The 24,953-nt window shown below is 41.4% G+C and overlaps 2 protein-coding genes and 9 non-coding genes across 31 annotated transcripts; 10 read left to right on the top strand and 1 right to left on the bottom strand.

Annotated features, from left to right (window-relative positions):
• Positions 1-233: 233 nt before the first annotated feature.
• C1H11orf54 (chromosome 1 C11orf54 homolog) lies at positions 234-9,906 on the bottom strand. Its single transcript, XM_035542656.2, has 10 exons — positions 9,749-9,906; positions 8,764-8,872; positions 7,307-7,429; positions 6,468-6,566; positions 5,726-5,799; positions 4,812-4,913; positions 3,746-3,922; positions 2,879-3,028; positions 2,163-2,279; positions 234-679 (listed from the first exon to the last, which is right to left on the bottom strand). The coding sequence occupies exons 3-10, from the start codon at positions 7,362-7,364 to the stop codon at positions 506-508; spliced, it is 951 nt and encodes a 316-aa protein (XP_035398549.1). The 5' UTR covers positions 7,365-7,429; positions 8,764-8,872; positions 9,749-9,906; the 3' UTR covers positions 234-505.
• A 6-nt stretch (positions 9,907-9,912) lies between these two features.
• Positions 9,913-24,613, top strand: TAF1D (TATA-box binding protein associated factor, RNA polymerase I subunit D). 21 transcript variants are annotated; one of them, XM_035542675.2, is made up of 16 exons: positions 9,913-10,089; positions 10,456-10,519; positions 12,885-13,100; positions 13,216-13,672; positions 13,971-14,146; positions 16,111-16,165; positions 16,367-16,624; positions 17,796-17,864; positions 18,123-18,169; positions 19,469-19,600; positions 20,588-20,625; positions 21,165-21,225; positions 21,880-21,933; positions 22,782-22,859; positions 23,696-23,775; positions 24,375-24,613. In XM_035542675.2, the coding sequence occupies exons 3-7, from the start codon at positions 12,898-12,900 to the stop codon at positions 16,379-16,381; spliced, it is 906 nt and encodes a 301-aa protein (XP_035398568.1). In that variant the 5' UTR covers positions 9,913-10,089; positions 10,456-10,519; positions 12,885-12,897; the 3' UTR covers positions 16,382-16,624; positions 17,796-17,864; positions 18,123-18,169; positions 19,469-19,600; positions 20,588-20,625; positions 21,165-21,225; positions 21,880-21,933; positions 22,782-22,859; positions 23,696-23,775; positions 24,375-24,613. The 21 variants fall into 21 exon arrangements, with proteins under 21 accessions (XP_035398568.1, XP_035398551.1, XP_035398564.1 ...); XM_035542658.2 differs by having other exon boundaries at positions 10,021-10,089; positions 16,341-16,624; XM_035542662.2 differs by having other exon boundaries at positions 10,042-10,089; positions 10,443-10,519; positions 16,341-16,624.
• LOC118246085 (small nucleolar RNA SNORD5) lies at positions 17,913-17,984 on the top strand. Its single transcript, XR_004778075.1, has one exon. It is a non-coding gene; the product is annotated as a small nucleolar RNA SNORD5 (small nucleolar RNA).
• LOC118246084 (small nucleolar RNA SNORA40) lies at positions 19,238-19,363 on the top strand. The gene has a single exon (XR_004778074.1). It is a non-coding gene; the product is annotated as a small nucleolar RNA SNORA40 (small nucleolar RNA).
• Positions 19,702-19,836, top strand: LOC118246088 (small nucleolar RNA SNORA8). The gene has a single exon (XR_004778078.1). It is a non-coding gene; the product is annotated as a small nucleolar RNA SNORA8 (small nucleolar RNA).
• LOC118246079 (small nucleolar RNA SNORA1) lies at positions 20,007-20,138 on the top strand. Its single transcript, XR_004778069.1, has one exon. It is a non-coding gene; the product is annotated as a small nucleolar RNA SNORA1 (small nucleolar RNA).
• LOC118246086 (small nucleolar RNA Z40) lies at positions 20,792-20,864 on the top strand. Its single transcript, XR_004778076.1, has one exon. It is a non-coding gene; the product is annotated as a small nucleolar RNA Z40 (small nucleolar RNA).
• On the top strand, positions 21,698-21,829 carry LOC118246081 (small nucleolar RNA SNORA18). The gene has a single exon (XR_004778071.1). It is a non-coding gene; the product is annotated as a small nucleolar RNA SNORA18 (small nucleolar RNA).
• Positions 22,534-22,672, top strand: LOC118246087 (small nucleolar RNA SNORA8). The gene has a single exon (XR_004778077.1). It is a non-coding gene; the product is annotated as a small nucleolar RNA SNORA8 (small nucleolar RNA).
• On the top strand, positions 23,291-23,412 carry LOC118246080 (small nucleolar RNA SNORA32). The gene has a single exon (XR_004778070.1). It is a non-coding gene; the product is annotated as a small nucleolar RNA SNORA32 (small nucleolar RNA).
• On the top strand, positions 23,819-23,951 carry LOC118246090 (small nucleolar RNA SNORA25). The gene has a single exon (XR_004778079.1). It is a non-coding gene; the product is annotated as a small nucleolar RNA SNORA25 (small nucleolar RNA).
• Positions 24,614-24,953: the final 340 nt, after the last annotated feature.

Consider the following 24,953-nt stretch of genomic DNA (forward strand, 5'->3'; position numbering starts at 1 on the left):
CACAAAGCTTTCAAGCCACTCTGCCCCAAGCCTGTAGCACTGCATGGGGTTGTTGTGCACCAAGCGCAGGACCCAGCACTTAGCCATGATGAACCTCATCCCATTGGCCTCTGCCCATCGACCCAACCTGCCCAGGTCCCTCCGCAGGGCCTTCCAACCCTCCAGCAGATCAACACTTCCCCCCAGCTTGGTGTTGTCTACAACAAAACATCATCAATCATCAGCAACAATCATGCAAGAAGAGGAACCGAACAGCAAAAAATACGTTATTAATAATACTCCAGTGAAATTACAGCTTGGATTTAGCCACAACCACTCCAATTACAAATAAACTCTGATTTTCTCTCCTTAACAAATCTAAAAGGCTGGAAGTTTATTGCTGTCATATTTGTTCTTGACTTTGATAAATATGTGCGTAATTAAAAGCATTACAAAAATCAGCATTTTTACTTAACAAAATTAAATTGCTACGCCTTCATTAAAGCCTCCCTGTGGACGGGCCAGCTTAGTCTCTGCCAACCATGTGCGTCTCCTTGGGCCTGTCGATACGGAAGAGAAGCTCCGCAGGCAAGAAATACCCGCAGTACTGCACGCTGTCCGGTGTGGTGTCGTTGTGGTAGTGCCCTCCTTCCCCATGGGTGCTGAAGCAGTGCGTGTGCTCTGTGCGCAGGTCGAAACCCTGTGAGTAAAGAAAGGGCTGTGAGCACGCTTTCCTAGAATTGGTATTTAAAAGTACTTGGATAATCTCGCATTTGTATTTCCACAGATCTCAAAGGATGCTACAGCCATTAAGCAATGAAAACTTGCGAGGTGCTTGTGAAACTAATAGTAAGAAAAACTAAGAGGAGCTATATGAGCCCGTACCACAGGACAGAAAAGAATTTAGAAACCCTGGGAGCCCACAGCTTTTGCTGTTAATCTCCCAGAGATTTCCTTTTTTCTTTTCTAATTTGGGATCAAATCAGTCTTATCGAGGAGGCCCTACTGGAAATCAGAACCACTCTGCACTGAATACCAAAGAAACATGCAATAAAGGGACAATCTCTACTCCAGTTCGGAGGGCCAGCTTGGATGAAAACAGGAAGAATAGCAAATAAAATAATAACTAGCATCCTTGCCAGTGACATCACCCCTATCAATTTTATATATCCAGAGGATACTGGTGAGTAATGCTATGGCATTTGAATGCAAGAAACAGAACAGTTCAATAACACAGGATTAAAGCTGTCTTCCACTGTCATCTCTGTGATGGCATTCACGCATTTCCAAAAACACTGCCCCAGCTGAGTGCTCTTGTGCTTCCAATGGATACTGATAAGAATGCTCCAGCTGCATCCACTACACAACTCGTACTGATTCGGAACAGAGCAGCTGTTGGCAGCTGTTTTCTAAGTACTCAGCATTAGATTCTGGGAAGACGCACACAATTTAGTCTTAAGCCAAAAGGTGCTAAATAAAGACACAATAAAGTCACACCACTGAGCATATTCAAGCCTACAGCATGTCTCATTTCACTCGGGAAATTTTTACTTATATTATTTATTACTGCATTGTTATTTTAAAAAGTCAATTTCGTCTATGGCTTCCCGGTTACTTCTGAACACAGCCTTCCTAACGGTGAACATCTAAATGGCTTTTGAAACCTGACTGCTTTTTATCCTGAATTGTTTGTCGTTGATTTTAGTGCTTGTGAAAGATGCTAGGTATCTTTCTAACATGAGGAATTGCAGGCTTTAATTTGCATCAGCAATTGAGACACATGCTGTACACATTTTGACACAGCATTGGCAAGAGACTTCTAAAAGTGAGCTACAAGAACACATAGCTGATCAAGCTTCCGTGCTCTCGACATTCCTCCTGCTGTGCCTAGCTGTAAATGCAAACTGTGCTGTTAGGTTTGGGATGCAAACACTTGCACACTTGCAATTGGAACAGAACCATTAACCTCAATCCTCTGTGAACACCCACTACATTCCCGAATTGATTGACTGAGTCTAAAATTCAAACCAATGACAGAAATGAGAAGCTTGTATTTCATCACACCCCCTCTGGAAGCATTTAACACAATACATACACACTCCTGTTCTTAAAGTGAAAATCATATCCAAGACAAAATCCATCACAAGCCTTAGTTTACACTTAGAAATGAGGAAGAGACTCACTGGATCCCTGGAAACGATTACTGGCTGACAAACCAGCGGAGCCTTCATTTCAAAGAATTTGAGCCAGTTATTCACATCCTCATCAGTGTTCAGAGGACAGGCAGAAAATTCTGGAGGCTACAGCAAAAACAACAGCTTTAAGTGAGATGAAGTTACTTATACCAAGACACTTTTTCTCTAGAAACTTTACTTCACCTTTCCCCACCCCACTATTCTGCTCAAATTACTTCTTGCCTTGCAGAAGCTCACCCATTACTGTGTTTCTGCCAGAAACAAAAGTGATCAGAATATTACTTCTTTCATCACAGATGCTTAGTGGGAAAGCTGCTGAAGTGAGGATTCTCCTCTTATTACATTTTAGAAGCTCAAATAGTTGTGTTTTTTTTAAAAATGTTTATTGCTTTCTGTAAGTATCATCTCAGTGCCTGTATTTCATTTTATTTCACTTCACAACAGTTCTACAGTTCCTTCTCTAGTTGCCCATGGATTTAAAAAGAAAAGATCACAGTGTTAAGGCCAAGTAATACAGCATCATTAGTTATGGGATGCCAGTTTTGTAATATCAGCTTCTTAGTTTAATACACTGCTTATCCTAACTGTTCACACATAAATTTAAAAATACAAAGAAAAAGTCAGGGCAATGAGAGGTTACACCTTGATTTATACTTCTGTTTTCAGAAGAATGAAGAAAGTGATATGAATTGAGAGCAACTTACCATAATGTGAATCTTTGCTTTCCCCTTCTGAATGACAAATGTACCACCCATCCCAACTGGTTTTTCTCCATAGTGCTTCTCTAAAATTTGTCTCAGACAAGAGACGAAATTAAGTTCCCCAGTTCTTCCATTGGCTTTCACTTCAATGACCTGGAGAATGAAGTTATTTCATCACTGCTATCTTCCAGCAACAGCCTGCAACGGTCTGTGAAAGCTGCTCTGAAACTCTCCCACACTCACAACCCAAGATTTCTGTTTCACAGCGTGACTTTCCCCACAGCTGTTGCTCCATGTCCTTTCAGTACCTGATCAACTTTGTTCAACACTAACTTTGTGAAGGGTACTGGGCCACAAGTCATTTACCCACACATGAAACAGTGGTATAAGCAACCCCCTTCTATCCACCAGCTGGCTTCAGCTCTTAGAAACTCTTAATTGAAAAGATTGCTCAGTTTCCATGCAGTAAACAGCTTTTTTGCTGCTCTGCCAACACTGCTTTGTGCTAGCTGTGCTGGGGGCAATACACCTACAAAAAATAGGTAAGTGCACAGAAATGATTTACGCAAGTCAGTCACTGTACAGCAATAACCTTAAGTCACTGCATGTTTGGACTGGATTTGAATGGATGATTTGTAAGGGAAAAGTTTTACTAAACTAATATTTATTCCTTAAAAATTCAAACGCTTCTCTGTCTCCACCAACTTTTCTCCTTGTTCACCAACAGCAGTTTCTTCCGTTTGGATATTTCTTTCATAGAATTGCTTCTTTACTGTTATCATAGAAAACTGACTTAAGAACATTAAAATATGGATTTCCCTTCAGCCACAAAGCTCTGCAAGCAAAGTCACCTTTGCTCCAAGGACGCACCTTACCAGGTTGGCCCTCACTGGCATAAAGATTGGCCAACAGCCCAAACTCGCAGTCAGTGTATTTACTGCTGTACTTCTCGAGCAGGCACCCTTTATCTGCAGGATTTATCTGAGCGATGTAGCTCCCATTTACAGCAGGCTTCTTATCACTCTGAGCTTGAACAATAGGGATAAGCTGAGAAAAAGAACATGTAACATAAGTCAAAATAAGTTAATAAGAACATGTAAGAGTCAGTAAAATGAACGTAAATTTAAGTGTTGGACCATGATCCCAAGAAATAATCCCCTTCATTACATGCCCTTCATCTCTCAGCATGAGGAAAATGTGCTAATTTTTTAACGCAACAGAACCTCCAGAAATCATTTTTACTTTCTCTGAAGAGTTAAACGTAATGTTTTCTGAAGGTGAATATTAGTGTTAAAGAAGTCCAGCCTTTGAGATCTGAGCCCTGCCATGCAGGTATTGGAATTCTACATAATACCTTCTCGAGTTGTACCTTAACAAGCACTACTACAGTGGTCCAAATTCAGTGCTGGGATAGTCTATCTCATCTGCCAATAAATTAATCAAAAGGGGATGGCAAGGCCAGGGATCTATGCTTGAAAGGGCTCTGACTAACCAAAAGCCTCCAGATGCAGTAGTTTTTGTCTCCTGCCTCTCTTGCACATAAACGTTTTGTATGTGGAAACTTTAAAATGTAGAATGGTAAAACAAAGTCACTCAAGAAGGCAAAAGACAGGAGGCATTTCAAAGGTATTTAGAGGTAACTCAGACTGACATTTCTAAAACGTGTCATCAATCAGTTTCAAGAAAATCATGTTTTCTGTGTGCTTCAAATCAATCACATGCTTTCTGGCAACTACAAGTTAAAAATCAATTTGTATTATATCGATAGTATGCATCTCATCTAATTCCTTCTCATGTGGTTTATGTGCTTTTGGCATGAAAGGTTTACATTAAATGATCATTTTGTTGTAAATAGGAAACGCCGAGCATGATACTGCTCTACTATTTTGATACTTCCACAAATTCACTGAGAACTGTCACACTTTTTGTTACTGACCTCAGCATTTACACCAAGAATCCTAGATGAAGCAGCTCCAGCTCCAAGAATGAAGGCTCCAGGTAGCTCTATGTCTTTTGCAACTGTATTGAGATCATAAACCTGCAAGAGACACAAACCTTTGATTGTGGTGTTGTGCTCTGATCTGGAGTTACCATTCTGTTCACTGTAACCTCTGGATGCATTTCATTCACAACACCTCATTGATATTTTGGATAATTAGGATGAATACAGTTCCCAAGTCTGAACAACACAACATTTAGTAGTAACAGATTGGGTATAGCCCTGACCATTTTGTGAAAGAGAGAGTCTGCCTGTATGTTCCCCTGCCATTTACCAAAAACTGAATTATTGTTTCTATTGAAAATTGTATTTGTATAAAATAAAAAAGAAATCACATGGAAGAGAATATCATATAGAGACAGATAGGGCCAGGTTTCAGAAAGGAAGCATGATGTTCTTGGAAAAGAACACTAACGCGAGTCTAGTGTTGGCTTGAAAATGCAAATAAATGCAGCCAGCTTTTACAAAGAAGCATGGCTGTGACTTGAAATCACTGACTTCAACAAACCGTATATAAACACACAGACAAGCCCTTTGTTTAGTATTTCTTTCCATGGCTCCTGTCACAAATTGTTTGCTTTCAATACTATCTGGTATTTGAAAGCAGGAGAAGATGAACTACCAGATACTAGACAGTATATGAAATTTTTGCTAAGATCTGTAAGATTTCCTGATATGGTCTGTGCTTAAGACACATCAGAATCAATCTAACACAACACTGAAAACTAACTTTCTTACACAAGTGGAATCTTATAGTATCCATTAGTCCTTGGTTTTGTTTTTATTTCAACAAGATATTCCTTTTCTATTAAAAATGTATTTAAACCCCACAGCTACAGAAAAATACTCACTTTTTCTTTCTGTACAACGGGTATGAGGTAAGGAACACCTCCCACATCTGCTATTCTAGGCTTTCCACAGATTCCTGGAAGAATACAGCCAGTTAGCTTGGTAAAATGTTTTCTGTGAAATTCTTATGTAAGCACACAGTCTACTGCACCAAAGAACTGGTTCCTCAAACTTCTTCAGAAAGTCAGACTCAAACTTTAGAAGGGATGCATGACTTTCTCAAGGTGCTTCTTTACCTACGTTGATGACAGTGAATTCAGATGAGTAGACCAGATGACATGAGGCATCTGTCTTCTAGACAGCTAATGTCAAAGACAATGAATCCCATTCAAAATAAGACAGTTTCATTTCACAGACATACATGGATGGCAGGAATTTACACCAAATGGAAGTGCAGCTCCTTAGGTTCAGATAGTGATTGTCATGGATCAAAAACATTTCTCCAGCTGGAAGATAACTTCATTTCAAAACCTTTGGAGTTTAATAAATAAAGCTTATTTCCTAAGTGTGTATTGCAATCATAGGTTAAGAAAGAAAATGATGACAAGCACTTGAATGATTTGTCCTTGTTCGTACATCAACTAGACAGCAAATCCAAGAGTAAAATGTAGCTTTCCTCTCATGCGTATTCTGTACCTGAAAAATGACTTAAGCTCTCCTAACATCTCTAGAAGATCAAAACCAAGTACAATCAGGTAGCAAGAACTGCAGAAGTCTTTGTGGAAGACAGGAATGCTAGGTTACCTTTAACAGGAAAGTTGAAAGGTTCCTGAGTCAGATCGGGACAGTCTATAACAGAGACTTGAGCATCAGCAAAGTTTTCTTTAAGCCCTTTCTGCAGAACTGTAATAAAAAAAAGTAATGGCAAAGTTATTGGCAATGAAACATTGCCGAGGGGTTGACAAGTTAACTAACAGCACAAAATATTTTTAGGCTTTATTTCAGCAAGATACTTTAAAGAACACATACTTTAAGTAAATCTATTTTAAATCTATTGATTTAAATGTTAGTGCCTATAAGCGCATTGTTTCTCAAGCCAGAACACTGGAGAAGATCAAGAGCTTGTTCAGAGAATTATTAGTTACCACCTTAATTATGAATTTTACAAAGCTTTTAATTGACGTACCGTAGCTGTGAAGTAACATGTATAACCTTAAACTACATTCAGCAGTGTTTTTGCTTCACAAGGGCAGGAAATTATGATCACAGTCAAGTATATGAGAGCAAAGGAGGAAGTAAGTTTTAGCTGACAAGGCAATGACTTTTTGAAATACATGAACTAGACTGTTTGCAATTGCTTGATTATAATCTCCAGACATCGTCTGGAAGCGTCTGCTCTTACAGGACATTGCCTGTCACGTTTCCATTCACATGAAGATTATCTGGCAAGATTTTTTAGGGGGAAGGGGAGGTGTCATTTGTTTTAAAGAACAGCATATGAAAAAACAGTGCTTTTCTTTACATCCTAGCGTACTAACAGCAAGAACATTCTGCATGTATTAGAGGATATGATAAAAGCTTTAAAGAAAGTTTGAAGAGCACATTTTAAGTTCGTAATAAGTTATACTCTCTGCATGACTTACCTCCAGCAAGCTCCTCCAGGCTTGGAACATGAAAAGCAAACCTTTCAACTTTGGCCATTTGCTGATTGTTACTGATTTCTTCAGGTAAGAAATATATTATCACACACTGTAGAAGTGACTGATCTGTCAACAAGGGTAATGGTTTAGTGATTAAAACAGTCTGTTTTCAATACATAACTTATTTTTCAAATTCATGCAAGAATACATAGACAACAGTAGAATCGCAATTATGTCTTCAAGGGAAAGACTAACAGCTTCAAGGTTACTGTTAATTTTCTTATGTGCTTTGGAAGAAGCCATAATTTGTTTTGAAAGAAAACTGGGCTTTTCTAAAGCACGCTAGTTGCCTCCCCAGGTCTTCCCTACGTTAATGTTTACTCTTTCAAGCATCGGTTACTGCGGACTTTCAACCTTGGCTGTGACATGGTCTCCACTTGCTTATGGGCACGTGCTTCCCTTTCCAGAGGGAAACAGGCTAGCAGCACATCTCAAAACGGAAAACAACAGCAGCAAGTTCTACCGTACTGGGCTCTGTATGGGTACAGAGTCCATAACAAAAAGTTCTGTTTGGAACATAAGTGTAATAGTCCATTTTGAAATGAGCTATATTTCAGGTAGCCTTGCAACAGCAATGTCAGCTACTAGGGCAAACCACCAGCTCTGGGCACAAATATCTGATTATATGCTATCTATAATTCAGCCACAGCAATCATTAACTCCTTAGGCACGTGTTTGCTGCACACAACAGAAAAAGAAAATGGGCCCCACTCATCCAGATCTCAGGTTTTGTGGGAAAAGGCCAAAAAAAAAAATTGCATTCCCAGATCTCACAGAGCTTTTGTTACAAGGGACTATGACACGAGCTACCTGCTAATGTATACTTTTAGCTTCTGTTAAAAATAAATTCCTAGGTTTTACGATTGAAAAAATATTAAAAAAAGAAAAAACAAAACCAAACCACAACTGTCCTTATACAACTGTCCTCTTGAGTCTGCACTGCTGTTGCAAGCAGTAGAGAAAGGAAGAAAGAAAGCTATCTGTGTATAGTAAATTTCGTCCTAGTTGGTCTTATCCATCTCCATGAGTGACCCTCTCCCTTCTTTGGCTTGTGGAAGAGAAGGTACCAGACTGGATTTGGCGCCTCTGGTAGAAGCCTACCAACAGATGGATTGAATCCAACTCCAGGACTTAAGTGTGCACTGAACACAAGAAAGGGAGTAATTTAATCAGAGAAAGAGTGAAGATGGCTTTGGCAGCATTGTTTTAAGTCAACCTCATCCCCTCAAGAACCTTTTGTCACATCCAGAAGGAAGCTGTGCCAGAACTCAAGACACCAGTTGGAAAAATCATGAAATAGATTGAGAAGACAGGCTAGACCTGGTATTGTGCAGAAGACTGAGGCAAGACTTGGACACAGTTCAGTCAAGTAGACTCAAATGTAACACCTAGACCATCACCTGCTGTTTAAAGGACAGTTGTCAGCTCACCACAGTCACGAAACAGAAAAACTGGATAACGCTCAGTGTCCCATAAAAAACATCACCTGATTGCTAGATAGTAGTTGACCTGGAAGCAAGCAAAAAGAGAAGTAGACCAGTTAGTCACCAGCCTAAGGACAGCATTTGCAGGGAGTTTGTGTGGTGTGGGTGAGGGACAACAGGGAAGGAGACAACGGGCAATGAAATCCATTGTAGGGGGACTCCGGTGTGGTTAGTACAGAAGGCTTTCAAAGTAGTGTTGATGTGTCACAAATACTAAAGGAACAGTAAGATTATTAGGAAGAGATCTGGAATGGTGCAGTAAGAGCTGAGACAACAAGCATGTAAAAAGATTTTTTAGTTTTTCTTTTCCAAGCAGGAAAACAACATCAGAGATTTGGTAAGGGCCAGGAGAACACAGATAAATAGGTAGCATGTTCATGGGGTGGGAAGTGCCTGGTATCAAAAACTGGATTAAAACTAATTTGAAAGGCAGAAACCAGAAAGGAAAAGTTACAGGCGGGCTAAAAATGCCGGGGGGGGGGGGGGGGGGGGGAAGTGAAGTCTCAGGGAAACTTGGAAGATGACAGCCAGCGAGAGCCAGCGAGAGAAGAAGACACCAAGCAAAGCAGAACATCTGTCGATGTGTCTGCAAATGTCGTGTTCCTCGACTGAGGGGATGCAGGGGGCCGCGCGGACAGCTCGAAGGACGGGACCGGGAGAGGAGCAGATCAGGAAGGACGAGACAGGGATCCCTGAGCGACCATCAGGCAGAGGCGAGGAAACACGGCTGAGAGAGAGGAAACAGCAAAGCTGCCGCTGAAGTCGGCAGGGGAAGAAAGAAGGGGTTATTGAGGCTGGGCAGCTGAGGGAAGGAGGCAGGGAAGCGGCAGCACGGCTCCGCTCCCTGCCCGCCCGGCACACGGCGAGTCCCCGGTTACCGCCAGGAGCCGCAGAGCCAAACCTGCGCGACCGGCACTTCTCCACAGTCCCACAGCGAGCGGGGAAAGCTCGGCAGCTGCGCCCGTTTCAGGCTGGGCTACGAGATAGGACCGGGCTGGCCCCCTTTGAGACACCGGCAGAGCGCCGGCCCCAAGCACCACCTCCCGGGGCGTCCCTCCCCTGACTGGGCTGCCTGGAGGCGGCACCACCACCCCCCTCCATGACGCCTCCAGCCCGACCCACCCAACCTCCATCCATCCCTCCTTCTTTCCCTCCCTCCTCCTCAGCTCCTCTCGCGAGAGCCGGCCGCTATTTAGTCCCCGGAGCGGCCATTTCGAGCCCTTTGCGGCGCCGAAGCGTGAGGTGAGGGGGGCGAGGGGGAGCGTGGCGCCCGCCGCCATTTGGCGGGCGAGGCGCCCGGCTGAGAGGAGGCTGAGGCGATGGCCGCTCCCTCCTGCTTGCCCAGCGCTTACAGCTAGGAGCTTGCTTGAGGAACGAGCTTAGGGAAGGGGCGAGCCTGGGGAAGGGGCCGGGGATCGCCTTGAGGAGCGGGCTGGGCGGCGGCGAGCTTCCCCTCACGGCTGCCGGGGCGCCCTCGGGCTGTGGTAAGGGCGGGTGGCCGCGCACAAAATGTCCGCCCCGGGACTGGACGCCTTTCGGCAGCCTTTTGGCTCTCCCGAGGGAAGGGATCCGTCAATGTGTAATGAGTGGATTAGTTTTCTTTTTCAGGGAGCTGCTTGGCATGCCGGGTGGTGAGAGAGACGAAGTAGAAGCTGGTGCTTAGCCCCAAACTGTAAGTATTATCTGCAGTCGAGTAGGAAAAGCTGACGTTGTTGCATGTGCTTTTGTTCTGGAGTTTGCGTTGTTCAGGCTTTGTATGGATGGCCCCAAGCAGCAGAGCAGCCCTGTGGTTACTCTGGCACTAAATGAGGCACGTTTAGCCCCTCTGCCGCTTCTGGAACAGCATTAGGGTGAGTTTCAGCTCCACTGTACCCCTACACCTGCATTTAGTGCAGGTTTATAAACAAATTACTTCAGTTAAAAAAAAAATTCAAGAGGGTAGATTACGTGATATAAAAGCTTATTTCCAAATTGAAACACAGAATATAAGACATAAAATGTGCAAATGAATAGGGATTGCTGAGTTGTATCAGCCTCACTGATAGGGAGACTTGGCTCCAATCACAAGAGCAAGGAAGAACTTAACTGAAAAGGGAACACGGTGCCCTGAAATAGAAATTAATTAAAATAGCTGAGCTTCTAAAGAGGAAAACAGCTGAAACAGTTAAACAATGACTGAGCATGCACAAAGATGGAAAGGGGAAAAGTAAGTACACAGTGAAGAAGACTGACCCTTAATCAAAAAGACCCCAAAGTGTGACTACCAGAGAGGGTACTGCACATGTGAGAGTAGGAGGGATAGTATGATGGTTAGTTCTGAGAAACCATTAATGTTAAATACTTGCCTTTCTTGGAAATTGTGTGAATATGTATATCTCTAAACTATAAATAAGTACTCACTGTTCTGCTTGGGTGTGTGTGTTTTGTTGAATTATCCCCTATGTACCCAGTGCTGTTAATAAAAAATGCCTGCTTTCTTACTCTCCAGAACGAGTCTTGGAAAGTTACAGTACCTTTTTGCATTTCATCTGGCACCAAAGGAGGGCATGTTTAGCCCCTCTGCTGCTTCTGAATCTCCATTAGGGAGAGTTTCAATTCTGCTGTACTCCCACACCTGTGTTTAGTGCAGGTTGATAAATAAATGACTTCAATTTTGGAAAAAAAAAAAAGCACAAGGAAGAAGGTTCTACCTTGAACAGTTATATGATGCAAAAACTCATTCCCAAGTGTAGGCTGTTTAAAACTTAATTGTTGATGTTCAGTGATACTGATAGATCTCTTGGCCTGAATAATATTGATATTAGCATGGAAGGAACCTTCAGCTGTATGTCCTGCCTCATGAGGAATTTTGTATTATATGTTCTGCTTAGTTAAGCACTAACAAATCAAAGGAAATGGAGGAAGGGTCGTAACATAAGAAAGAAATGAAGAAGCGTGTATAACTCAGCTGGCACATCAGCAAAACAAGACTATTTAAGGAAGAAATAGTGAAAAACAGGTTCAGGGTTAATCAACAGACAAGGATGAAGAGGCCGCAACAACCACCATGACCACTGCTTCAATTCATTGAGTCTGTGCAGATGGGAGGAACATACATGTATAATTTCAGTAAACCAGTAGTAATATGTATGACTTCTTCAAGAAATGTAATGAATATGTAAGCCTTGTGATTATAAATTTTTTTGGTCAGCATTGAGAAGGTAAATGCACTTTGGCAGAACAATCCATGTGTGTCTCCAGTGCCACAGCTTTGATAATAAAGAATGCCCACTTTCTAAGATTTCAAAATAGGTCTTTTTATTTGCTGCTTTTATGGTAACAACAGCTGCAATAGAGTTGTGGTATTCATCACCTTTGTTCTGATAATAGCTTGTAGCTGTATGGGTTGGGGAGGAAATGGAACTTAGTCCTGTGAGTAGTCACAGCTGCTTAAGTTCTGTAACCATTTGTTTTGGCATGCTAATTTTACCTATTACTGCTGGTTTATATATGTAAAAAGCACGTAAAAATCTCCCAAGATAGAGAACTAGAGGTTAGTAAACGACTAGCATGCAGATAAAATTACTCTAGGCTATTGCACAGTGAGGGCAGGTTCCTCTGCTGTGTGTTCCAGTCTATTTTGTATGGATTTATGCAGCTCAAGGGGTGGATGGTATTGCAGATTCAGCTGAAAATTACTTTTTTCTTTTGGGGATAGTCTCCATTTTTGTTGATAGCAGTAAACAAAATGTCGATAGATTGTTAGAGCAGGAAGCCTTAAAGAACAGGGAAATGGCGTTGTTTCTCATGCCAACAGGCCTGGATAAGTTCAAAATTATTATAAACTACAGTGAAGTGAGTGTTTGAGTATGACTTAGATGTGCAGCATCCTTTAAAGTTAAGCTGCTGGCTTACATGCATGTGTCCATGTACAGGAGAACTTCATATCCAAGTTTGCTCACAAATTGCTTTAAGTTAACCCTATGAAATGGAGCAGGGGAGGTTTGCCTGCTTAACAGAGGATTTTCTTTAATTTCTTGAATGCTCATTGATTTTAGGACAGGTTGAAACATGACTGATGCAAATGAATCCCAGGCTTCTGTTTCTGATTACCCTGATGCCCAAGATCTAATATGCACTCAACAGAAAGAAATAGATATGTTAAATGAGCACGCAACAAATAAACACAGGAAACGTTCACGCTCAAGGCAGAAGGGTGCCATTCCTGAGGAGTCTTCAGTTGAGGTCATCCTGGACAGCAGTGATTCAGAAATGTGAGTTTTTATTGCTAGTTGGAGAACTTTTTATGCATAAAACCTGCACGATACATCATAAATGTACGCATTCTGTTGAAAGTAAATGTTTCTTTGGTGACCTTTCTGCTTCTAGTGGCAGTGAGTACCACACCAAGTGCTCCATTGCACCTTCAAAGCAAAAAAGGAAATCACGACCTTCAAGGCAACAAGTGGAAGCTGTTGTAACAGTGCCTGATGATGAAAGTTCAGATTCTTCTCCGTCTCCTCCGAGTCCAGTGAAACTACCTGAAAGCTCCAAAGAGAAGAAATCCAAGCTTAATTTGAAAGCCATTTTTGCCTATCACTTCAGGGGAAGGAAGTTTAAAACTGCTGCACACAGGAATTTTCGGAGTACATCAAGGAAGAGGAAGACTGAGACGGAGACAAAGACAAGGCACGAGCGCACATACATGCCTACTGGGAGGCCACCACTGACAGCCTCACCACAAGAGCAAAGGAAAAGGCTTCTACATCGGGGTTTTCAATTCCCTTTTGTTGAAAAACATTATGGGACAAAACATATTCCCTTAAAGATGGTTCTTGACTATGAGGTGAGTCCTGTTTTACTGGAGAAATGTTTTAATTTTGAATTTATTTTAAAAACAGTGAATGTAAATTGTTTTTTTTCTGTTTCTACCCGATGTGCTACGTAGAGTGAAACAAACGTGGTTTTATTTTTGTTACGCGGGACACTTGCTGTTTTCTGTTTAATACCTTGAAGAAAAGCACAGCTGAAATAAGGGTGTCAATTTAATACTGCAATTCGGTTGATACTATAAATACTTTATTTCTTTGCTTTATTATAGTGGTATTATTAAAATCTTGCCCATTGTGTTTTTTTACTTTTAGCAAGCAGCTACAAAGGGATACTTCCGGTATATTGAAATGCTCAAATATGAAGAACACCTCAAAAAGGCTTTAAAAGCACTTCAAGCTAGTGAAGACTTAGAAAGAGAATGTCTGGCAGTACGGAAACACAAGTATTTAGATGATGAAGGTCCCATTTCCCCTATCCAGGAGATGAAGTAAGTTCATCTTATATTTTTAGGGAGTAAAAAGCTTGCTGTTTTGTTCTAAACTAAAACACAAAGTTGAGTATACGGCATCAATGTTGTTATCAACGGGTAGATACATGAATTTGGTTGGTGAAATGAATAGGTACTCCTGTAAGTCAGTAACACACTTGGTGGTTTGACACTGATGAACAGCTGAGCCACCACTATGGCATGGTAACAGCTCGTGTGTTAAAACAAGGACAGGGAGATCACTCACCAGTTACTATCACACGCAAAACTCAGCATAGGGAGATTAATGTAATTTATTTCCTATTGCTAACAAGCTAGAGGAGTGAGAAACTGAAAAAATGAACTAAAACCAGCTTCCCTCCATCCACCCTCTTTCACCTCCTCACCCTGAGCAGCGCAGGGGAACGGCGAATGGGGGCGAGACCAAGCCCCTGGTATTTGTTGCTGAACCTGATGTTACACAGTATGAAATAAGCCTTTGGTCAGTCAGTTCAGGTGGGCTCTCTTGCTCTGTCCGCCTCCTATTTCTTGCTCACCTGAAGGCCGGCTTGCTTGGGGGTGGGGTGGGTGGAACAGAATGAGGAAAGGGCAAGCTGTGAAGCTGTCCAAGCACTGTTCAGCAACAGACAGAAAACTTGCAATCACAAATCCAAACCAGAGCACCTTATGGGCTGCTGCAAAGAAGCTACCCCAGCCAGATCCAGGACAGTCTGCTACGCTTAGAGCTGAACAATTCAGGAGGAAGAACAGTTGTCTTCAATAGTGTGTTTTTGTGACCAAGCTGTAGGTGTATTGAGCTCAAATCTACCCTTTTTGTTAACCTATATCAACATTATGCACTCTAAATGTGATTGACTGAAATCTGTATTTTGGGGAAATATTTCCTGAAATATTTTCCTGAATGAAATATTTCCTGTTCTTCTCAAATATTCAAATAAATAAAGTGGAGCATTTTATGGTATAAAAGGTGTATCGTAGGTCTTCATGATCAAAACAGTTTATTTACACACAATAAGTGGATCAAAAAGTCAGCAAGATGACATAGTTTTGTACGTATACATAGCACCTTAAAACTGGGAAGCTAGAAGGTAGTGTAAAGGTACAAGCCTGTTCAGGTATTGCTCACCTATTTATCGCTCAAGCTGGTAATTCTTGTGCGTTGAAGTATTAGGGTGAGCCTCTAAAGTAGGTAATGGTAATTAGTATGCTGTTTTCTACAGAAGAGCAGAAAAAGGTCTGCAGAACAAATGCAAAGTGGCTCATCCAAAGAGGGAATTCCTTTTATGAAATTAAGTACTAGAAGACTTAGAGTTTTGAAGCAAGTTGTCCCTGTGCCACTTGCTGTGGTTTAACCCAGCCGGCAGCTGAGCACCACACAGTTGTTCGCTCATCCTCCTCCCTCCCTCTCTGGGATGGGGGAGAGAATCAAAAAGAAATGAAAGCCTGTGGGTTTTGGGTCAGCTGTCCTGGGTCTGTCTCCTCCCAGCTCCTGCTGCACTCCCAGCCCGCCTGCTGCGGACAGTGTGAGAAGCTGAAAAGTCCTTGGCTTAGTGTAAGCACTGCTCTGCAACAATTAAAACATCAGCATGTTATCAACATTCTTCTCATCCTAAATCCCAAACACAGTACCCTACCAGCTACTAGGAGGAAAATTAACTATTCTAGCTGAAACCAGGACAATAGGACTAAAATTGTCCCAGCTTTATGGGAAGTTGTCTTGCTGTAAAAACTTGGGGACCATAGTGAAAATGAATTTGTCCTGCCTGTGTTGGTAGCTGGGATGTAATTCTGTTGCCAGAAGTTTGTCTGAGAACAGCCTCCTGTAAAAGCAGTAGTATCTTACACCCACGAGCTGTTGCACTTCCATACGCATTACGAGAAGCCAGGGATTGTAGTAGGAAAATAGCATGAATATGTTAGGCTACTATAAGAGTAGAGTTTGACTTAAATTTTGTATATTTCAGTGATGATAACAGCTTGGGTGCTGATAATCAAGATGACTTTGATGTCAGAGTAGTGGTGAGTAAATATTCCTTATTTACTTCAAATAAGGTTTATAATGTGGAATAAGGTTCCACATTAAAGAATAAGGTTCTTTAACCTTCTGAGGTTAAAGAAGCTGTAGACAATGTCCTTATCAAAGTGAGGTGTCTCAAAATTAGACTTGTGAATACGCTGTCTTTTGTTGATTCAGGACAACAGCTGTTTCATTTTAAGCAGCAAACTTCCCAATAAGAAGAAATCCAAGACAGAAACAAAACGTGCAAAATCGACGGGAGTGGTGGGAGTAGAAAAGAAAGGCCGTGCTGCTGCTAAGTCTGGGCTTCAGCGAGGCTCACTCCAGTGAACAGAAAACTGCTTAATGAGGTGGCAGCAGTCACTCTTCAGATACCTCGTTAAGGCCTACTTGGTTTAAAGTGTTGGTCTGAGGACTGCATTAAGCTGTCGACTCAGCAGCCTAGTCAGATTGGGCTTAAGGTGAGTGTATTGGGTTTATTTGTGTCTGACTGTTAGGAAACAAGTATAATCGTTTTGTTAAGCGTTTACCTGTCAAATACCCTTGATGCAGTGGCTGGTAATCCTGTTTAAATATTAGCTTGTGCAACCTGTGTAACCAAGGGGTCATAGAATTGCAGAATTAAGTGTTCAAAATCTTGCGATTTAGCAGCAGCGTGTGTGTGCACATACATAGCTGCGTTCATGTTATGAAGGGGGCTTAGAGACCCCTTTCATAGCTTTGCAGAGGAAGCTTGATGTTTCCCTGTTGCAACTTGGTAGCTCTAGGGAGTAAGACTGAGTGATACTTGAGGGGTTATTCAGTATCTCAAGGAAATGTAGGCTGTGTTTCAAAATACTTGGAGGGCTGAGCAAAGGTTGAAGACAGAATTGAAGCTTAATGCTCATGTGTGTGTTCCAGCAGTAAAAAATACTAAAGTGGTTAGATAGTTTCAACAAGGCTACTACAAAATGCTGTTGATACTTTTGAAAGATGATAACTCTTATAACTGAAGTTGTCTGTTTTTCAGTGCAGGATAACTCTTAAGTTTAAAGATTCTTTTTAATGGGGTCTCGTGAATGTAACTAAGCAGAAGTGGGAAGCTCTCTAGGATTATAGTAGTTAACAAGTGCTGTCTCAAATCCAAATTTCCTTCCTGAAAGGTGCTTTAGCCGGTTGGAAACATGACTAATGAGCGTTAAGTGATAACTCCTAGATTACAAGACTCTCTTGATAGTGGTAGAAATAATAATAATAATAAAAGTTACGCTTAAAAAGCTTACCTGTAAATCGAGGAGATGTAGATAAGCAGTGGGTTCAGCCCCAAATATTCTGTAACAGCCAAATTGCTGTCAGCAACAAACTAACAGCTGTTCAGCAGGTAAAAGGGATCAAAAAAAAAAAAAGGCAAGTTATCTGCTGATCTGACAAGCTGGGGAGATTTACTGCGGGTGCTCAGTACAAAGAGGATTGGTCAAGTTGCACTCTTTATTTGCTTGAATTAAGGTTTCAAATCTTTGAAGATATCCCTCGAGGTTTCCCTGTTGCAACTTAATAGCTGTAGGGAATGAAACTACAAAAATCTACTCTTCAGTAATTGAAGATCATATTTAATCATGGTCCAAAATTAATGGCTAAATATAACTCTTTTAGGCATCTACCTGAGAAGTACTCTATGGCTTCACAGAGTCGTCCTGGATCTAGGAGTGGGGTTCTTGCTGGGTAAGGCATAGTGAGGTGGTGTGTGGAGGGAGCACTGCTCATTCTGCAGTTCATGTGATGAATTTTTCTGTTCAACTGCTGAGTGACTCAGAAATGAACTAAATTTCAATTCTGATTAGAACTGGATTTGTACAAATGAAAAGCCAGCTTGTTACAGCTGTTAAATTGATCGCTGAAACATAGCTTTTGGCTTTAGGAATCTCACGTTACTTCATCATATCTAATAGTTCTTATCCCTTTCCTTTTTTTTTTTTCCAGTTTATCTTGCTTTTGGATAATGAAATACTGGTCAACTGATGCAAGAGGTAAGCTGTTACTTGGTTTGCAGTTGCTATTTTTGTCAGGTAGCTTTTGCTTTACTTCACAAAATGTTTTTGAAAAACAGTCTAGTGTGAATAAATTAAATTTTCAGGTAAATAAATTAAATTTTCAGGTAAATAAATAAAATTTCACTGCTACGCGTGAAACCTCGAGAGAGAAAGTTCAGAGTAACACTTCTTTTATCAGTCTAACCAAAATTAGAGCCTGTAGCTTCTGCTTGACTGGGAAGTAAAATAATTCTGTAGTACCTGCATATTAAAGGCAGTTTTTTTAGAAGTCATATATGGAAATACTTCTGTTTAACCTGGTGTTGAATGCCGCAGGGCCTCTCAACTGAGGACAAACTTGATTTGTTTTGGATATTACCTGGAGCCTTCTGTGCTGAGGAGGTTGGAGAGCTACTGTGCGCTTAGTCTCCTGGTGGTGCCCCACCAATTTCTGTACTGGCGTGTGTCGTGCAGCTGCAGCTTGTGATTGCTTCCCTCTGGTAAAATCCCATCTTAATGCATGTCCTACGTCATGGGAACATCAGAAGGGAGGTAGTCCTGGATCACTAAAGCTGTGAAACTTCTTTCAAGAAGCTTCTTTCATGTGTCAAGTTCTTGTGTCTTCAGGAGGGCGTAGGAAATAGCATGGAAGAAGAACACTTTATGTAGGGTTACTGTACGGGAAAAGATCTGCAAGGTGGAAAGCCAAGAGACAGAAAATATTGAAGCCTTCTGAGAGCATTCTCCCTTGTAAGAGGGTAGGAACACAGCATCATCTTCTGGCCTTTGCTGTAGGAAGGGTACTGGACTAGGGAACTTGTGCAGTGTTAAATTGATTTTCAATTAATTTTTACAACAGCAGATCTGATACTGAACTTGTTGCCCCAGTTACTGTAGTCCAAATTATACCTGTCTAAAAATAGAAGGCACGGTATGAAAGGTGACAGTTGTTAATGGGTAAGTATATAGGAGACTGAGAAATTGAACATGATTTCTGTGTGCTCTTCAAATATAGACTAAAAATAGTGGAAAAAAAGGTGAAAGCTGATGCCTTCAGTTTGTTTCAGCACGTGTTCAGTTTTTGTCTGGTGCTGTAGACAAAAACCTGGAACCTAGTGCTTAAAAAAAACCCTTCTTCGCAACCCACAGCTGATGCATGTATTGGTTGTGTTACTTATATGAAGGGACAATCTTTGCATTTATTCAAGCAGCATTTAGTCTAAATCCTGAATCCGGGGCAGGAATTTTGTAGCGCCTTTGCAGAAATACAGTCTAGTTGCATTGTTTCCTTCCCAGACTTTGTGGATGAATTTCACCGGCTTGACAGCACCGAGCAGTTTTTACTTTTTTTTTTTTTTGGACTGTTTGAATTCTTGATAACTGTTGGCTGACCTCAGCGCACTCCTGTGGAACACATTAGGGAAAGAGGTAAGCTTTGTGTTTCTGCTGAGCTTCAGCATGAGAGAGTTAAATTTTTTCAGGGAAGTACATTGAATATTACGCTAAGTAATGAGCAAGTAATCAGCCTGTACGCTGCAAGGCATGTGTACCTAGCAGTGTCTTTCTGATGTATTCAAAAAGCGGCACTGCAGTGTTTCAGCTGCTGGCATCCTGGTTTTCATGTGGACATGCTGATTTAACTTGGTGTTTCTGTTGAAACAAGTAGATGAAGAATTTCTTTGAACTGTTACTTGATAATATTTTGTTCCAGAACGTTTCTTGCAGTGGGAGGTATCCGAGGAGGTAGTTGTTTTGAAACACAAAAGTATCAGAAAGTTAATTGGCTGAGTTTTAAAACCAGAAGTTATTCTCTAGGCATAGTGAAGTGTCGTTATGCCTCGTTTTTCAGCAAATAGACACAACTCTCCGTGTGTCTGAATTGAACAACGTGGCTAGAACAGCAACAGGTTGTGCTTTCCTCACTGTAAAGCTCATTGCAGTGGTGACAATGAGGCCTGTAACAGGCTTGCCTAATGAAACAATTAGGTAAGCATGGTCCAAAATGTAGCTACAATAAAACGAAATCCCAAGGATTGGTTTGTTTTGCTTTTGAATTCGGCATCCTGTCTACAGAGGAAGGTTGGCAGCTACAAGAAAGGCATGCAGTGCTCCAGTCCTGTAAGTGGTTCGTGAAAGTGTACTCGTTAAGCTGCCTTAAAGCGTAGTCTCATTCATGTTTTCTTTACATCCCAATACCAGTTGAGGTAACTCCTCTGCATCTCATGTGCCGTAGCGTTCGAATTTCTTAAATCACAGGTAGATTTTGTTGATAGTTTTGTGACAGGCTGGGCCATGTCTCTGATCTCAGAAGAAATGTTTATTATTCAATATAAGAATACCAGAGTCTTAAAATTATTAAAATGCTGAGGGAACTTAGAACTGTTTCTCAGATCCTGTAACTTGCTGTCTTTTCAGGAAGCCCACCCACTAGTCCAGCCTGGAGGAGTGTCTCGGTAAGTTGGTTTGATACCAAATTCCTATGACTGTTGATCAGTGCAAGTTAGCAGTCTTAAATTCAGTCCATTGAGCTGGTACATTGCTGTTTTTTTCTTACTGAGAAAATGCAGTGTTGCTGCATCAGACACTTACCTTCCTCCAAAAATGAGAGTGGTGTAAGATAATTGTTGTGATGATTGGCAAAATGTTCAACTGCTCTGAAGAGAGTGAGTGAGAATAGCCTTTCTGAACAAATCAGTTACGTGTTTTTCATCTCAGTTTATTCTGGGTGGCCATTCTGAATGTTTAACAAGCGGTGTTTTGTCAGGAAGTAAAGATAACAGCTGACTTTTTATTAATAAAAAGTTGTCAAATTACATTTGACAAATTACATATTTAATATTCAGATGTAGCAGCTTTAAGTGTGATTGCAGTGAGAGAGGTTATCGGAAATGCTTGTGGTGATTAGAAATCACTTAAGTACTGCTGTAGGCTCTACTTGTTCCTGTGTACTTACGTGTCACTTTGTAACCCCGTAATGATGTTGCTTTTTCAGGTGACACAGAGAGAAAATGAGAAAAACAAAGCCATTTCCCAGGAGCATGAACCTTCCGCAGGTTAGTATGCCAGCTGAGGTTGTGCAAGTTCATTACTGCTTGGGAGGCTCAGGGTTTCGGTGACTGAACTATTTACCAAGTCAGGCTTACTGCGTTGTGGAGTGTCTCAGGCGCTTTTCTCAACACTGCATTGCTGCGTTCTGAAGTAGTGTTCACTTTCAGTCAGTATGTTAAGTGGAAATTATAAAATAAATATGTTACGTACATATGTTGCAAGTGTTTAAATAAATTCTGTAGTTAATTTCCTCTGTCTATTACCATTCAGGTATTACTAGCTTTTAATATTAAAACTGTTGCTGATATGAAGGAGTTATTACTGCATCTTATCCAAATATTAGTGCATCATTTCCCTTCCCTCTTCCCCTAAATTTCTTGGAAAAAAGTAAAAAGGCACTTTAGGAGCAACTACTATGCTATACTTCTCTGGTCTGCTTGATTTTTATCTGTTGTATTAGTTGGTGGTAACAGCAGTGGTGAGGTCTATCCCGATGGGATCTCTGCTGTAGGTTCATGTCGTTGGAAACGCCTCACAGAACAAACTTGTGGTTTAGTTTTACCCATTGAACTACCTGTTAGCTCTGTGGGATAAAACTACAAGACAAATCTTCATTTACCATTTGAGGAATGAAAATAATGTGTTGTGTTCTCCTTCAGGTACTGGCTTCTGCATTTGACACAAATGAAAAGTGGTGCAAATGGAGGAGCTTGGTAAGAGTCAAAAGATGTGTTCTGAGATTTCAAGTGTAACTAACATGGCTAATTTCATGCCTTGAACTTCAGCCTTTTTTTTTTTGTGTAGGTATCAAAATTTTTTCATTGTTGCTTGTGGGTTGTTTTCTTGTTGTCTTGGAACAGTCTAGTCCAGCTTTAATCCTAAAGCAGTTATTTACTAGTTCTTGGTTTGGTTGCTATGGCTTTTTAAAAAGAAAAAAAGATGGCACTCTGGTGTCTGTCTGGTCTTGAAATAACTTCGTAACATGTTGCATTTTTGTTGTGTTATTTAATTGAGCAATACATACTGCTTTATCTATCTTTAAGCTTCAAATTCTTCAAATGTTTGAGTTAAATTCCGAGCGTCTCAGCCATTTTACTACAACACTGTTACAATTCCTGGATTCTGTTCTACAGAATATAGCTTAAAGTAAAACAAGCAAAATACTCTGGAAAAAGTAAACACTTGAAAGTTCTGAAGCTGCTGAAATCCATGGAATCTCTTCTCTCTTAAGTGCATGACTGCTTTTGTGGAGTGGGTATAGAAGGAGCTTGAACGTTAACGTGTGCAGTGGTGGATTGAGCTATTGCACCTGTTGCACTGTATGGTATCTGCACCCAGCAGCATTCCTCTGATGGGGTGTTCAAAAAACAGTGCTACAGCAGTTCGGCATTTGGCATCGTTGGTTTTCATTCTGGTGTGTGTGTTAAACCTGGTATTTCTGCTGATACAAACTTTGTCCTCTTCAAGGATCCGAGTGCACTCCTTATTCCACGTACAGCTTCCCCATGTGAGAGCTGGGTTTCCCAGGTGTATTCAGTTTTTTGTTTTTTTTTTTTTACAGGTGATTTGGAATACAGAACAAAGGGAGCTCTGTTTTAAAAGGATTAGCTGTGGAAGAGGATAACGACCCATTTGACTGGTAAGCACTGAGTTACTTGTCAGTTCAGGAGGTTTCAGGTAACTTCACAGAACTGCGGTTGTTAACTTGTTAGGACTTGAAGAAAACTGTCTAGGGAAGTAGAGGAATCCTTATCTAGTAGCAGGCGGTCCTGGGTGTTGGCAGTACCTGGGCAAGCTGCTTCATCCGCAAGTCAAAGCTGGGTGTTCGTGTAACTTGAGTGGATGCCACAGAGTTAGGCAGTGATTTGTAGCTCCTGAAGCAGAGACTGTTGCTGGTCATGATTAATTCTTTTTTGGAGCATTGAACATTTTAGGCTTCGTTGTTGGTACGCAGCCTGGCTTCACTTACATATTGGCATGATTTTGATTTGTCCTTAAGAAAAAAGGATGGGAAACTTAAATCTGGGTCTTAAATATGGATTTAAGTCAGTGGTAATAGCAGTGAGAATCTGGTCATTACCAAGGCTGCTAGGATGTTATGTTTCTGGTGAGCTGTGGACATGACCGTAAAGCAAGTCCATCAGACTCTTGAACTGCCACCTTGCGTGGCACTAGGTCTGCTGGGAATAAAGCTTTAACGTAGGTCAGACACATGCTCCCTTCTGCTGGTAACTGAGCAGGTTCCTGCTGAGGTGTTGATAGGTATGTGGCTGTATTGTTGGGCAGCTCTGACACTTGGGCTACCAGGGAATCAAAGATCTAGTTAGAATCTCACCTGTTAATTCAGGCTCCAGAAGCTGCTGTGGAGAGAGTTGTCACGCATACAGACGAGGGAAAACAAAAGGCTGCTCCATGCAGTCTGCATCCAACCGCGGTTTGCTGTAACTCGTGTGTGCTAACAATCTGACTTTCTAGCCTGTAGTGTCAGCTACTGAGTTGCTGAACGTCGGAGGGGTGAAAAGCAACACCTGAGTGCTGCCAGAGCAAGTCCCAAGGTAAGGTGCTTACCAGGATTGCTGGTACTAAAAAGGATGCTCAGGGTCACTTCAAAGAGGGTTTGCGTGGCTGAAAAACCAGCAGCTCTTAACGCAGTGACCGTACATTGAAATCCTCTGCAGGATGCTGTGGACACGTTGTGTGTGCTGTGGTCTATTTCTGAGGAGATAAAACCTGACGTAGTAAAGCTGCTTAGAGTGAAAAAAGATGATCTACTGCCCTGTCACCTTTTTGAGGTGGTGATGGAGAGAGGATGCTGCTTCTTTCTGTCTTGGGGGGGGGGCGTGACATGTTCCTAGAGCTGCATGGAAGTCCTCAAGTAGATCCAAAATTAGGTGAGGGAGGGGGGATGGAAGTGAAGGACTGGAATGCTGTGGACACTGGCTGTAAGAAAATTCTAATCAGAGCTGGCACTGGAAATAATGTTTTTTGCCCGTAAACATTTTCAGTAAGGAATATAAAAACATGTTCCTCCATACTGCTTTTCCGTGGGCACCATGTTACCAAGTTAGTTGCTTTACACTCTAGGAAAACATGAAGGCAGTTCAAATGGCTTTTCTCTGGAGTTATGGTGCTAATGTGTGCTCTTCTCTTTCAGGTTCTGCTGTGATGTTGCTGCATGTTTGCAAGGAAGAACAGAAATGCAGAAAGGATACTAGTGTTAATTGCAGTAATTTAATGTCATTTGAACTTTCCTTACTGCTCAGTAAACTGAAATAGTGTGTTACCAACTGCTTTTTCCCCACTTCTCCATTATTGAACTCAACTGTATTCAGGTTTGGGGGTGTTTATTCTGTACATGTCACAGCATTTAAATAAAAGCCATGTCTGAAAGGACCAGCTGCAGCCAGGGATTCTTTCTTAACCCTATACTATAAAACATGGTGAAGTTGGTTTGTTTTATGTTATAAGAAAGGAAAAAGAATATTCAGCTCTAAGAGGGGAACAGCCCTTTAAAACCATGAGTGTGAAGGTGAGAGTGGAGCCTATACCCTTCAGCTGCAGCAAAATTACTACCTCTGATCCCCCCATTGCAACAACCCTCCCTGTCACTTAAATCCAGGGACTGACAAGCTGTGTTTGGCTTACCCTCTTTATTTAAGGAGCGGGTAGCAGTTTGAAAGTCTCTTCAGGTACAACAGCACTGATACTGCTTTCTGAACTGAACAAAGCAGTT

Source organism: Cygnus atratus, chromosome 1 (genome assembly GCF_013377495.2).
Source record: "Cygnus atratus isolate AKBS03 ecotype Queensland, Australia chromosome 1, CAtr_DNAZoo_HiC_assembly, whole genome shotgun sequence".
NCBI lineage: Eukaryota > Metazoa > Chordata > Aves > Anseriformes > Anatidae > Cygnus > Cygnus atratus.